At 32.8% G+C, this 14,500-nt stretch overlaps 1 protein-coding gene and 1 long non-coding RNA gene across 7 annotated transcripts; both read left to right on the top strand.

Moving 5' to 3' along the window:
• The first annotated feature begins 55 nt into the window (after nucleotides 1-55).
• On the top strand, nucleotides 56-2,692 carry LOC147298865 (Ribosomal L18p/L5e family protein). 5 transcript variants are annotated; one of them, XM_086239233.1, is made up of 4 exons: nucleotides 56-160; nucleotides 631-719; nucleotides 1,486-1,598; nucleotides 2,265-2,692. In XM_086239233.1, the coding sequence occupies exon 4, from the start codon at nucleotides 2,287-2,289 to the stop codon at nucleotides 2,668-2,670; it is 384 nt and encodes a 127-aa protein (XP_086095359.1). In that variant the 5' UTR covers nucleotides 56-160; nucleotides 631-719; nucleotides 1,486-1,598; nucleotides 2,265-2,286; the 3' UTR covers nucleotides 2,671-2,692. The 5 variants fall into 5 exon arrangements, with proteins under 5 accessions (XP_086095359.1, XP_086095348.1, XP_086095354.1 ...); XM_086239228.1 differs by lacking the exon at nucleotides 56-160 and adding an exon at nucleotides 173-339; XM_086239222.1 differs by lacking the exon at nucleotides 1,486-1,598 and having other exon boundaries at nucleotides 60-160.
• Nucleotides 2,693-3,485: 793 nt separating this feature from the next.
• LOC147298866 (uncharacterized) lies at nucleotides 3,486-7,567 on the top strand. Of its 2 annotated transcripts, XR_015120025.1 has the most exons (5): nucleotides 3,486-3,614; nucleotides 3,702-3,734; nucleotides 5,485-5,639; nucleotides 6,357-6,441; nucleotides 7,422-7,567. It is a non-coding gene; the product is annotated as an uncharacterized LOC147298866 (long non-coding RNA). The 2 variants fall into 2 exon arrangements; XR_015120026.1 differs by lacking the exon at nucleotides 3,486-3,614 and having other exon boundaries at nucleotides 3,678-3,734.
• Nucleotides 7,568-14,500: the final 6,933 nt, after the last annotated feature.

A 14,500-nucleotide genomic window follows, 5' to 3' on the forward strand; every position in this document is an offset into this window, starting at 1 on the left:
TGGCTTGGTATTTGTTTTTCAAGCTGTAGAGACTAACCTCAGCCCAAGCCCAAGCCCAAGCCCAACAAATAGATTTCTTTACTTTCTCTCTCTCTCTAATCTCTATCCTCCCTTCTCTCTCTCCCTTGCTCAGCCGCTCAGGTGGATGAGGCTGATATAGGTTTGGGTTTGTGTTTGTGTTTGTGTTTTTCAATTCTTCTACTTCAACTTTAACCATTGCCCCAATTCTTGTGCTTACTTTTATTGCTTTCTTTTTAATGGAGTTTCCAGCTGTTTGTGAGGGCTTTCATTTTCGTTTTCTTTGCTAGTCTGGTTGATTCCCCTCCACTTCATAAACAAGCAATGATACACAAAATGAAAAATATTGGGTTTTTCATATTGCAAAAGTTCATTTCTTCATCTACTTGTTCTTTTTTCCTCCCTCACATGAAAGGGGTTGTATTTTTTAAAATTTTAAACTGTCCTGGTTTGAGTACTTTGCGTGCATGTTTTGTTTGCTCTGACATTTGGGAATCACAGTTATTTACTCTATTTTTTATGGTTTATTTTTATTGTCATTGATATTTTTAATTCCCTTTACATTTGGAGCTTGGCTACTACTAGAACTAATAGAGTTATCTGTTGGTGTAGCTTGCTGCATACTGTAACAGCTGAAGTATTTTGAGGTTCTGCAAAAGGTTGAGCTTCATCTAGGGGTTCCATTATTTGTTTGGTTCGAGGTACAATCTTCGTGCATTTCATCTTCTTTCAAATCAAGAGTTTGTTTTAGTCTTTGGTGGACTATGATTGTTTTCTTCATGTTATTTATTCATGTTTAGACACTTAATTTGCTTTTGGGCGCAGCTCTGTTTTAGTGCAGTTTAATGAAGTCAAAATACATTGTATCTGAATTTACAAGAGTACATCTAAATGCTGTGGACTGAATTGCTTCATGTTATATACAATGTAGGAAACTTACATCATACCCTACTGTCACTAAAGTGTGTATAGAAATGTATATATTGGTTTTCTGTTTCCTACTGATAGTAGTAGAGTTTTGAAAGCTAAATGTGATATTGTGTATCACTTGCTTTTGGTTTTAGTTATGGTTAAAGTTAGTTGATATTTCTGTCAGTGGCTTCTGAATAGAAATAAATATGTTCACAAAAAAAAAATATATATATATATATATATATATATATATACTTTGATGTTTGTCTCTAAAACTGTTATATATATATGCAATCCTGTAATAGCATATACATGAGTGAAAATCAAAAGTCAGCAACATAAACAGAACGCATTACGGAGGTAAAGTCACCTTATCAACTTAGAGTTGATATTATTGAAAACAAATATCAAGTTCCTTTTCTTTTGGCAGTTGGAGGACCTTTCTACTTTGAGAACTCCTGAATAATCTTCTTTGGGTTCGAAAAATGAAATGAAACTTATTTTGACGAAGTGTTTTGATTTTTTTTTTTCTTCTCTGCCCTTTTGTGGTTAAAGGGGACTATGAGGCTATTGAAGCTGTTGATTTGCCATGTCTACACCTACTACAAAGATTAGTCTTCCAACCCCTGTGTAGTGTGTACTAGCCAATCATGCAAAACTCTTTTGAGGTGGGGAGCAACTAAGCATGCATAATCGTTTGGGGGTTTCAGTAAAGATAGTATGTTTTCTATTTTTTTTGGCTGGAGTGGGAGTGAAACATTAAATTTGTGTACCTAAGTTGGATTCAAACTGATTGATACCAATTTATTTTTAAGATGCATCTGAACTGACAATTCTGGGGACATGAGTTTATTTGACAGTGTATAATCAATGTGTAAAATTCCAGGGCTTATTGAAATTTTTATCTCAACTATATTTGGTTGTACATGTTTGATTAAAAGTAGGTTCAAGTTTCCACCAATTTTGATTCAAGTATATTGCCACTGTGCTCTTAGCAGCTTAAATGAATGGGGTGAGAACTTGCCCTGTAGAAGATATTTAGGATAGAGTAATGCTATTTGTACCATCTCAATTGATCATCTTGTGTACCAATGTACCATCTCTCTAATATAGTCTCACCTCTATTAGAAAGATGGCACATAATTTGGTCAGCTGAAGTAGTACAAATAGTTTAATTCTTTAGGATATCTCACCTCTCACCTGGAGAGAATTAAATACCAAAGCATTCATATTTCTTTTTCTTTTTTTTTTTTTGCTTTTTTGGGTAAATAAATGTTAGTATTTCAATTCTTCTTCATATATACTTTTGTATCTTATTGGGTTTTCTTTAACAGAAAACATCAGGATTTCCCAAGAATGACGGTTTTGAAGCGGTATGTATTACGATTGTTTATATCCTTGAAGTACATTACAGCAAACGTAGTGGACAGAAATAATGGGCGGATTGTTGTAACATCATCTACAGTTGAACATTCAATCAAGGGCTCACTCGAGTGTGGCCGCTCTTGCAATGCCAAGGCAGCATCAGTTGTTGGAGAGGTCTTGGCTATGCGACTCAAGGTGGAAGGTCTTGAACAGGGACAGGGACAAGGGATTCACGTAAATGTAAATAATGAAGTTGAGAAGAAGGGTTTTAAGAACCGTACCAAGGTTTGGGCTATTGTCAATGCTCTTAAGAACAATGGAGTTAAACTCATTCTTGATGATAATGATGAAAATACTTCTCGGCCAAGTAACTAATAAGAAGTCTCATGTTTTTTTACTTTGTGTCTATATATTGAATGTTTAGATGTGATTGCTTAGTAGAAGGCTTTATGCTGGTTATAGAAACCATGAATGGAGGAGTATGCACCTCTTTTTTTTTTAACTGCTACCAGAGGACTCATGTACTAGGATTATATATTTCCTGTACAAAAATAATTTGCTAGAGTAAGGGAAGGAAAGAGATCTTTTTTGTTGTTCACATAAGAAAATTATATTGTAATGCATTCCTACAGAAACAGAATCAGTTGGAAATTGTTTCTACCATAGCTGTAGAAACTAGAAACTGATCTGCAAAAATTGTCTTTTCAGATCACAAATTTCTGTCTTTTTTCATGTTTACTTCTTTCTTTGGATCTTCCATACCAAAATTATTAGAACTTAAAGTCGCCTTTGTTCTTTCCAACTCTTTATCACTTCTCCATTTTAGCTGTTGAGACGTATATGTATCATCCGGTAACTCTTAACTGAGAACTTTTAAATGTCTCAGCCATAGCACAATCACTCTAATGTTTTAGGGTAAGTTGAATTACCCACCCTAATTAAAAAAAAAAAAAAAATCCAAATTTGTTCAGGATTCCATATGCTTATGATACATGTCTTATAATGGCATTCTCTATTTTGGAGCATGATACCTACTCTAATGCGGGCTGCAGATGCAAATGTAATACGTGAGAGAGTGCTTGAATGCTTTCTCACATCCCACATTAATTCCACATTTCTCGTTCTCGTCCTACATTGGAGAAAAATTTCTTGAAACCTCCAACCAAGAACTTCCAGAATATCACTAGATTCACTACAACAAAAGAGGGCTATAATAGCATTTTTTTCAAGAGTGCTATTATATGTAATATAATAATAGCATAATTTTTTAAAAACGCTACAGAAAACTTAATTATGCTACTGGTACATTAATTACACTGGTTTGTCATCTTTCTATATATCTATCTGCGTTCATATGTGGGTCTCTTTAAATTTCCTCCTCATGGGTTTACTCTTTTTTTTTGCAGACTTTCACAAGTTGTTCCGGCCGTGCGATCCTGGTGGGTTCTCTTTTCTATTTTTCATGTGTATGATTTTTTATTGTTGGAGTAAAGAGTCATTTGTGGTTTTTTTTAATTTCTAATTGCTGGGTTTTATTTATAATGTGAATTTTATAAACCCATTAAAAAAAAGTTGTGCACCTGTGTGTGTGTTGTGTGCTAAAGCCTCAAAGCTTAAATGAGTATGTAAATTCTAAACTTATTGGGTTTAAGCTTGCTGCTTTTACTTGATTTACAGATTTTTATCGGTGGAATTTTGGGAATGAAGTGGCCTGATTTCTACCTTTGCTATTAATATTAGCTTATGGAATAATGGAAAACAACTGTAGAGTTAATGAAATCTTTTTCTGTATCACAAAGAGCTGTTCTTGTAAATATTTTGATATGGGTTTCCACTTAAACTTCAAATTGTTCTGTTTTCTTAATTCTATCTGTGATTTCCAGGTTCTGCTTCCTATATTGGTTGGCTTTGTTTTGTTTCGTTTTATTTTCTTTCTTTCTTTTTTTTCTTTTTCGTTCCTTCTCTAAAAGCAGAATATAGTTGTGGATGTTTTAGAGGAGACCACCCTGATTCTTGTAGAATGTGGGAACCCATGTTCTTCTTTCTTTTTCTTTTTTTGATCAGTGACAACGTAAGAAATTATATTGCAAAAAAGTCACGTACACCACAGTCAGTTTGATTGAAACATAGGGGCTTCCTTTCTTTATCCAAATTAACTGATAAAGCATGTGCAGCCTGGTTGCAATTGCAACCCACACAAGCAGACATATTATTTTCTACTGGGTCTTTTGTTGTCATTTACTTTCTTAGATTATATGTGTGTGTGTAATTGTATTCGTGACCATATTGGCTATGGAAGTGTTTTATCAATTTAAAGCATTTTGTTGGTTTGAATTTGTTCTATCTGGTGGTGAGAATTGAAGAAGGGAGAAATATATATTTTTTTTTATCTTTCTTTTTCCCTAGCTTCTTGTTTTTGTATTTTCGATATGTTTTCTTAGGTGATTTTCTGAGTTTGATGTCTTACTGCTAAAAGCTAACAACTTAGGCTTGGTCTGAGTTTTATGGAAGATTGAACAATGATACTGACATGATGAATATAAGATGATGGAGGTTTTGTCAACTGCTTCTACTTTATTAGACTTATGTTCATTTCAAACACAAGCACTATGATATTCTAGTGATATTCTATATTAATGTTGCATTGGCACTCTCTCTATTCTATATTCCATCAGTCATTCCCTATTCTCTTTCTGATAGCCTGGTGACCATGAGAGTGAATGATACAGTAGAAAATTTTAAATCCCCTTATAAAATTTGTGTCAAAACAGATTATTGTAATTAATTTTTTTATCAAGTGTTTATACACTGAAACTTTCTTGCTTAACTCTTGAATGTATTTAATGCAGACTAATGGTTTTTATTTACTTATTTTTTTATGTCAATGTAGGACTGTTTCATAGTTATAATGTTATTAATTTATTTATAGTTATAAAGTAACTATGTTATTTATTTTTTTGTAATAGATGTAGAGATTTGAGGGTAAACTGGTGTGAAGATCGATTAAACTATAGCATTCAAAAAGGTTTTGGTGCTTTTGAGCTTCAAGTGCAAAGCAAGCTAGGATAAATGTCTAGTGATATTCTATATAAATGTCTTTTCTTAGTAATCCGTCAGTATCTATTAGCATTTTCTTTGTGTGACGTTCTTTGCCTTTTTTTTTTTTTTTTAATTATTATTTATATATAGTTTTCTTGGGTGAGAATTTTACAACAAGGTGTATCTTAGAAGAGATGGAAAACCTGAGAAATTTGTAGTGAGAGGGTTCTCTTGCTTTGTCTCGAGGGAAGTGCTTTGGTATGCTTGGCCCTAATGGTGCGGGGAAGACCTCTTTTATTAATATGGTGAGTATACCCTTTGCAACTTTTTTTTTTGGCCATGAATATCCTTTGCAACTTAATTAACTTACAATACATGAAAATTCCCTTCCATTTAGTTTTTCATTTGCTGGTGGGGTCAATATTCATTAAGACTTCATAACTAGTTATTTGAAAGAATATGTGGAGAAAAAACTGTAAAAATTGTATAAAGAACTTTCTTATTGATCATAAACTTTCTCACATATATTAAGGGCTTTTTAATGTTTAATGGAGAAATAATTTATATTTACTCCTATTATTGTACTCAGTCTGGATCTTTTATTGGCTCACGAGCCATAACTGTTGACATCTCCAGTCTTCTCTGGTAGAGCTCTGTTTGCTGAGTTAATTTTTCGGGTTTGGTTCTCCTCTTTGGATGTTATCCTATATTCAAGCATGTCAAGAAATCACCTTTACTCTTTTGCTTGCTTTGTAATTTAGAAGTTTATATGTATTTATATGTGTAATAATATATATCTTTCCACAAATGATTGGTCTCACAAAGCCAACCTCTGGCACTGTGTATGTTCAAGGTCTGGACATTCAGACTCGGATGAAATATATACCAGGAAGGGTGTTTGTCCACAGCATGAGTAAGATAGAATTTTTTGCCTTGTGTGTCAAGAAGGCAAAATTTCCTTTTTTGGTTGTTTCTTAAATACTTGCAATCTAATCAATTTCTTGTTCTTGGACATTTTGTAGCCTACTATGGGAAACCCTGACTGGAAGGGAGCATCTACTATTTTATGGAAGACTTAAGAACCTCAAAGGTTCTGCTTTAATACAAGTAAGCCAATATATTATATGCATATGTATATATAGGAATATTGACCTTCAAACTATGAACTGAGCCAGTCTAGTTATACTTTAAAACATGTGATTGGGATTATAATTTTGAGAATAAGATATGACATTGGTTGTTGTCTGTAGACCGACTGGCCGGTTTTCCCCTATATTTATATTATGTGCTTGCAGAATAAGCTTCAAATTTTTCCCCTATATTTATATTATGTGAATCACTAAATAAAGCTTTCCTTCAGTCGATCCTTTCTATTATTTGAGTAATCTTAGAATTATGAGATGGACATGGATTTAAGCTCTCGAAAATAGGTCCTGGTCCACTTTGGCCGGATATAAACTACACTTTGAAATCTGCAACATAGCAACTTGTTCTTGGTTTTCCGAAAATCATGGTGAACTTCTGTGACCAAGCCTCTTAAAATTACAATAACAAACTTTTCAAGTCATCTTAACTTAATTATGAAGTGCCATTTTCAACTTAATTAAATAACTCTTATTGAATAGACAAAATATAGTATTTTGTGCAGCCATGAGTTCAAGAATGCCATAGTTGATCTAGTTTTTATTGAAAACCAATTTAATACTATTTATTTGCAACATACTTGTTGAACTAGTTTGGCTTGCATTCACTGGACTTGGATGTGCTTAATGGCCCAACCATTTAGATAGAGATTGTTCTAGAACAAGTAGTTGCATTTATTTATAGTACGTTCTTTAGCACTTGTTTTTCACACAATCATGGGATATATATTGTGATTATTCCATAATCATTCAAGTTTCTTTCTAACATGGTTTGCATATATTCTTCTTAGTTGGTGACTATTGTTTATGAAATTCTTTCTTGCCAAATTTTATAAGTGAAAAAATTATATGTTGCTTGAAATGTTGATTTTCTGTTTAGCATAATCAGTTTCAGTTTCTTATACAGTTATGCATGGAATTGATTGGCTTTTATTTCCCCCCCAGTGAGGAGACACTTGACTATTGGATGCTTGCTTTTAAGGAGAATTAACAGATTAATCAAGTCATGGTGGCTACTTTTTGTTACTATAGAGCCGATGCTTTACTGTTTTAATTGTAAGGACAAATGAGAAACTAGCTAGTGTACTTATGGAGCCTTGATTAAGCTTGGTATTTTGTGTATTCTCAATATTTTTGTTAATGGTCATTGAATGATATATGGTATCCTGATTGTTTCTTTTCTTTTACACCTGATTACTCTTGATAGCAACTAAAAGATATTTCTAATGAATTGCATTTAGAAATTACCATAGCACTTTATAAAAGATATATAGAACAACAGTGACAAACTTTAAATGCTATTTAGAAGAATACAATAGCATTCCAAAAATGCTATCAAAAGAAATAATATAATAGCATTCCAAAAACGCCATAAATAAAATGGTGTTATAGTGTTTTAAAAACGCTATTATATAGCTTGGTTTTTCAAAGCGTTGGCTGAGATAGCATTTTCAGTAATGCTATTATATGGTTTTAACAGCATTTTTTGAGTGCTATGCAAGTCAGTTTATGTTGTAGTGAATGTACAACTTTCCTATGAAGCAGCCACCCCTCGAAGCCATTACCAAATTATTGAGAGGCCTTTGATGGTTGTTGACTGGTTTTATATTCGTTGCATGGGGAATGACAAGTAATTCATCTGAGTCAATAGTTGAATCTTCACAGTCAAATTACACTTGTGCCAAAGTTTGTGGTGTTATTGGCAACTACCCCGACCAGGAAATCATGTGGCATCTTCGAATGACAGGTGGTATCTTGTGTGCTGGATGGATGATCATGCTAATGAGTTTGGAAAAATTGCAAGTTACTTACGTATCAGAGTTGCTACCAAGGGGAGTTAAAGTTCACTTTTACTTCTGTAGTTTGAGTTAAAGTTTTATTTTAATTCTTTTAGTTTCAATTTATAGTTTATAAATTGTTGCAATTTAAGAACATCTTAGTATTTTTGTTCATCAAATCGTCAAATTTATTGTATTTTGGGTTATGTACTTTACAAATCATTTTAATTTTAATCATATATTTTATATATCATTAGTGATTCAATGACTAATTTAACAAATTAATTGACAAACATGCTAACGTGTTATTAAATTGCAACGATTTATAAACTACAAAACTAAAATTATAACAATTAAAATTATAAGAACCAAAATAAAACCTAACTCAAATTACAGGAATTAAAAGTAAAAATAAACCTTTAAATTTCACCTTAATAATTTTATCTCATGCATTCCATAAAGTTCCTCTGTTTTTTCTCTCTTTTTTTGAGTCTTCAAGTTTTCATGAAACTCTATTGCTAGAGTGAGTGGGGTTCCTAGGACTTTTATCAACTTTAAAAAGTTTGATGTCGGTACTCTGAATACTGATGAATATCTGTTTGATTACTACCATATTATTGTGAGGACAAAATATCTTCTGTCTATGTGTGTACATATAAAGAGCCATAACACATTTAGTTCGATCAAATTAACAGTACTGCCAAAATAAATAAGTATTGTCAAGACTATTTAGTTTAGCAGATGGCATCTTATCTTTATTTATCCGAGCAGATTCTGAATTCAAAATTCATAAACATTAGTTGATTATAAAAAAATAAATAAATAGGTGTTGGTAATGAAAGGCAGGAGGTCATTTACATTTATGTTTGCTATGTACCAAAACTGGAAGATAAGCTTTTTTCTTGTTTGTTTGTATTATGTAGTCAAATCATTAATATGATAATCTGACAAATATTAACATCCCCTGTCAAATCTCACAACCTAATCCTTTAAACAAATATCAACATAAAAATACAACTTTCTTCAAAAAAGTGAAGAGCTTTGGAAATTGCCTACAAGCCTTCAAAAGACTCCTTTCATGGTCCTCTTTTTTAAAGACATTTCACACACAACCCCTTTATGAAGTTACTTGTTGTGCACAACTGCACATCCATATATCTACTGTAAATGGATGTGCAAGGCTATCCATACATAATACATTTCACTCACTCAACCCCTACAAGAAGTTGATGCTTCTCTACAAAGCTAGGATATTTACTAAAATAGGCCAAAAGATATTTTTGGTCCATGTACTATGACTGACTCGGACTTTGGTTTCCGTCATTTCAATTTGTTTATTTTAAGAATCGTGTTTTTATTAGTGTCGCAATCAGGTCTAATCCGTCAAAATCGAGACAGAAAATACCGACATGGCACTACTTAATTGACTTTGAAGTAGATAATTTTGACAATTTAAATCTAATTGTAACATTAATGAAATCACGATATTTAAAAAATGCAAATTAAAATAACGAAAATTAAAGTGCAACTCAACCATAATACAAGGACCAAAAATGTCTTATGCCCTAATGTTGTGATGATTGATTCATAAAGATCACAAAAATGACTCAAATTTGGTCTTTGAACTCTGTCATCATCCACTTAATTGAGGTGAGTCCTAAGAATATAATGATAAATATCTCTTTTGTTTTTCCTCAAGAAGTTTAATTTAGGACAAAAATTAATTAGGCAAAAGGATGACTTTCTTTTTGATAATTTCTGTTACGACTTTCTGTATTCACCTTTGAGGTTTTGCCCGACAGCTCATACGCACTCTTTTGAAATTGTTTTCCATCATAAAGAAGACTTTACCTTCTTCACTTAATTGACTCCATTTCTTTCTTCATCTCTGCTTTTAAGGTTCACTTTTTAGGATTATTGACTCAAAATTCTAAGGCTAGATTTACTTGAAACTTTCCTGCCAACCAAAACATAGAGATCACATACATTTGTTTTTGGAAAATCCATTTAAGCCAAATCATCAAAAGGCCATGATTTGAGCACTATTTGTGTGGATTCCAGTCGTCTGTATATTTTTACTTGATTTTTAATCTTAGTCGTTTACTAAAAATCTAAATGTGAATAAAACTTTGAATTTTATTTCAAAGTGGAAATAATTAATTCTCATAAATTACTTCTTTTTTTTTTCTTTCACATACCTTTTGTTTTCATAAAAAGGATGTTGCGTATGGAGTAGGGAGGTTCTTAAGAAAAAAAATTCCATCCAAAACATGAATGATTAAGGTCATATTGCTTCCTTTTACATGCATGTGGCTAATCTTGGAGAGTTTAAAGTTTAAACTCTAAAAGAGTCTCATTATGACACCCTTCTAAATGTTTTTTAACACACCAAGGAGCTTGTTCCTTGCCCTCGATCAAGCCTTCATCATGAGCAATGTATGCATACACGATTCCATTAATTAGTAATAAAACAATATTTATCAGGAATGATCTATCCAATATTGCATTGCTTAAGCAATTACCAAATAATTGATGCAACCAATGAATATTAACGAAGATGCTTCTAGAATATATTTTCAATAAAGAGGAAAAAGAAATTATTTGAATCAGTCATGTATCTACGGATTTACACACATTATAAATATTGATATTCTCACCAGTTTAGCCATCTGAATTGTTAAACAAATATAAGGTTTTACCAAAAAATTTCGTCCTGGGTGTGTGTAATTTCTTTCTTTAAATACTTACTTATCCAATGTGGGGTTACACACTTCATTCTCCGATGTGATATCACTTAACCAAGAGCAAGTGATATCACTTTTAGATATCTCCAAAACCCAAACCCAAACCCAAACCAAACACCCATGAAAAGAACTTGGTCTATCACAAATCCTTCTTTTCCTTCATAAGTTCATATCCACCTTTAGCCTTTTGACATACCATGCGAATACTCACATGGGGTTGAGCTCATGCAATCATCACGTCTAAGAAAGAAGATTCCATGAAGCTCTTTGATCACATGCATTTGGAAATTGGAATCTCAAACCCCATATATAATTATATATAAATAAGAATGATTAATATTACAAAAGGCACTGCACGTCCACTTCTTAAAGCGTAAAAGGCTCCTAATTATATATCCAAATTCCAAACCAAACATTTTCTCAATGAGTTTTGACTACTTGTGCATGAGGTCATTGAATTGAATTGGTAGACTATTCTTGTATTTGCCTTAATTGTCTTTGCTTCCTCACCGACATGTGTCTCTTTCCCATTCCACTAAAGAAAATTTGAAATTGTAATCCCCACAAAAGGAAAATTTAGAATGGATTGTTTGGAAATTGGAATGACTAAGTAAAAAAATAACAAATAATAAATATTTAAAACAGCAACTATTATTCTAATTTTTAGGATCTTAATTAACTAATATGACAATATGTCATTTGTCTATGTTGAGCCCACAATGAATTAACCTCATTTATCTATAAATAAGAAATTGACATATTAAGTGTCACATAAATAAAAAATATTGAAAGTTGAAATATTAGTTGGTGCATGTAAATTAGTTAAAAAAAAAAAAAAAAAAACATAACATAACCCAACTTTCTTCCCAACCTAGCATTAATTTCTTATAATGAACTCTACAAAATTATTGGTTTTTTTAATGCAATGATATTGAATGTGTAATAAATAGCATTTTCCTTGCCATAAAAAAATAGCATTTTCCTTACAATAAATAATTAACATATTGCTGACCACATTTGATATAGAAATGAAATTCCCGTACATAAGTGGGTTTCACACTAATTATTTTGAAAAAAAGTTGATGTAGTTAGTATATATGGTACAAATAATTCTATTATCTCATTACTATTTTCTCTCTTATTTATGAACCATCAACCATCTTATTGTTATTCAATTTAATTTTGTTACCCACACAAAAAAAAAAAAAAAAAAAGTGTTTCGTTTGTAGGAAAGCGTTTGTGTTGTTTCCTTTCGCCTACGCTTTATGGAAGGTTCGAGCCTCTTTCTCAGGGGCAGACAAAAAAATAATGGCATGTGACATGTGCATGGCATCTAGCATGAGCATCAGAGCATGGTATGTACATAATACATGCATACATGCATAACACATCCATGACCCAGGCATGAAAATGACAATACATGCGCACCAGTTAATGCAATTCAGCTCGAGTGCTTTACACGCTTTAAGAATGGCATTCTATTATAGTAATTAATATAGAGTATAGACTGTCTATAGCTTTTATGAGCAAATACTGGCTGGTAATAATAATCAATCACATTCACTACACCCTTCAACTCCATTAATGATTTTTTCTCCTGAATATTCTAGCCCCTTATTCTACATACATTCCTTCAACTTCAAAGTTGTTTAATTGGAAAGGTGTATCAAATGTGAAGCAATATTTGTAAGACTAAGACCTCTTTTAGCATACAAAATTAATTGGTAATATATGCTATGTTTGGTATATAAAATGGGACTAAAAAGTAGATTAGTTCAACAAGATATTATCATGTGTTTATTCTAGAATAGGGTCGGATTGGATCGGTCGTGAATCTTGTACTATGACACTTGGCTCAAAAACCCTTAACTCCGAACTCAAACTCTAAAACTTAGGTCCCACAACCTGAAGCTCTAAAACTTGAACTCGTAGGGTGTCTTGTGGCCATACCCAAACCTTAACATCAAACCTTAGAACTTGAATATTATTAAGGGGGGTGTCCCCAACTTAGATTTCATTGGATTTTAAAGGTCCAATGAAATCTAGGTATTCTCAATTTAGATTTTAATGGATTCCAATGAACTTTAGGTGTTCCCAACTCAGATTTTAATGGATTCCAATGAAATCCAGGTGTTCTCAAAAAGTCATGAATTTCATTAAGTGAAGGATTTTAATGGATTTGGATGGATTTGGTTGGATTTGAATGCATTTTTTACACATAACAAATTCCATAAGAATTCCACCCAATTCATTTGGATTTTGATAGATTCTATGGATTTTAAAATTCATTAAACTCCTTTAAAATCTGAGTTAGGGGCACCCCCCTAAGTCTCGACTTATCCCACGTAAAATAGGAATTGAATTATGTTTAATCTACTATGGATTCTAACTTCCAAGATAAGATTGAAGTGTCATTTTATTTTACTTTTATTGTACATTTGGGGGCCAAAGGCTCTAAACAAAAAGCAGTAAAGCACCCTACACTACACTAACACTAGACCAGCCATAGCAACTCCAAGGACTCAAGTTCAAATTTTACTTTTTTTTTTTCTGTTAAAGGAGAAAAGTAAGTAAAAGGGGAAAAATTGAGCAAACAAAAAAAAGTAAAAGGGGAAAAAGGAATTACCAAAAGAAAAAAAGGGGGTAAAGGAAAAAGAAAAAAGGAGGGCTCCTTTGTTTGGCTTGTATGCTAAGGTGGGGGCCTTCAGGCCTTGTGCTGTGTCTCTCTGACAATGTAGATTCCAGGAAAATGTCGTTTGGCCTATTTGCTGCTCCTGACTCCTAGTCCTATCCAAGGTACACAGACAGACACCAAGTGAAGTTTATGCAGCCTCCTAGTGTGGTGCAATGCAATGGGTCATAGTCATATACTCATATAGTCATATGCCAGAGGTGGCTGTATTAGTGGAAATATATATGCTCACAATCAAAAGTCACAAAGGCTCCAAAGGACACCTAATACGACACATACCCCACACACACACCCTTATTCAAATATCAAAAGCTTGGTGTGTTGGTGTGTTGGTGTTACCATATATCCTCGATCCCAAATAATTGGTATGTGCCAATTTCACTCACTATCTAGTATCTACATTAACATGTTGTTGATGACTCTTTTATTTTTTAAATATGGGATTATACCATTGTTCTAATCAAGCTACTTTTCTCCAACAACAAGACATAACAGCTTTTCCATGTTTTATTTAAATTTAATTCATATAATTTGTTTTGTTTTCAACTTAACATTGATATTAATTAAATGGCATGCCATGCTCGTGATTTGTGAGGCTGTGGGAATCCAAGTAGTCCGTACAGGCTATAGGGAGAGGGCGCAGAATAACTGGGTGGCTGCTGCGGATTGGCAATTGATGAATTATTGTGTGGGTGGGTTGGTGCAGTCTGCAGCCACGTACTTAGCTGATAGCTAGTCATACATGTATCATGTGGTTTTTTATCCACACACCCAGTCACACACAGACACAGCTGCTGCTTTATTTTAGAT

This window comes from Dryas octopetala, chromosome 1, assembly GCF_963921425.1.
Source record: "Dryas octopetala chromosome 1, drDryOcto1.1, whole genome shotgun sequence".
In the NCBI taxonomy this organism is placed as follows: domain Eukaryota; kingdom Viridiplantae; phylum Streptophyta; class Magnoliopsida; order Rosales; family Rosaceae; genus Dryas; species Dryas octopetala.

Coding starts and splice junctions, on each gene's coding strand:
- LOC147298865 (XM_086239233.1), top strand. CDS start 2,287: ATGACGGTTTTGAAGCGGTATGTATTACGATTGTTTATATCCTTGAAG.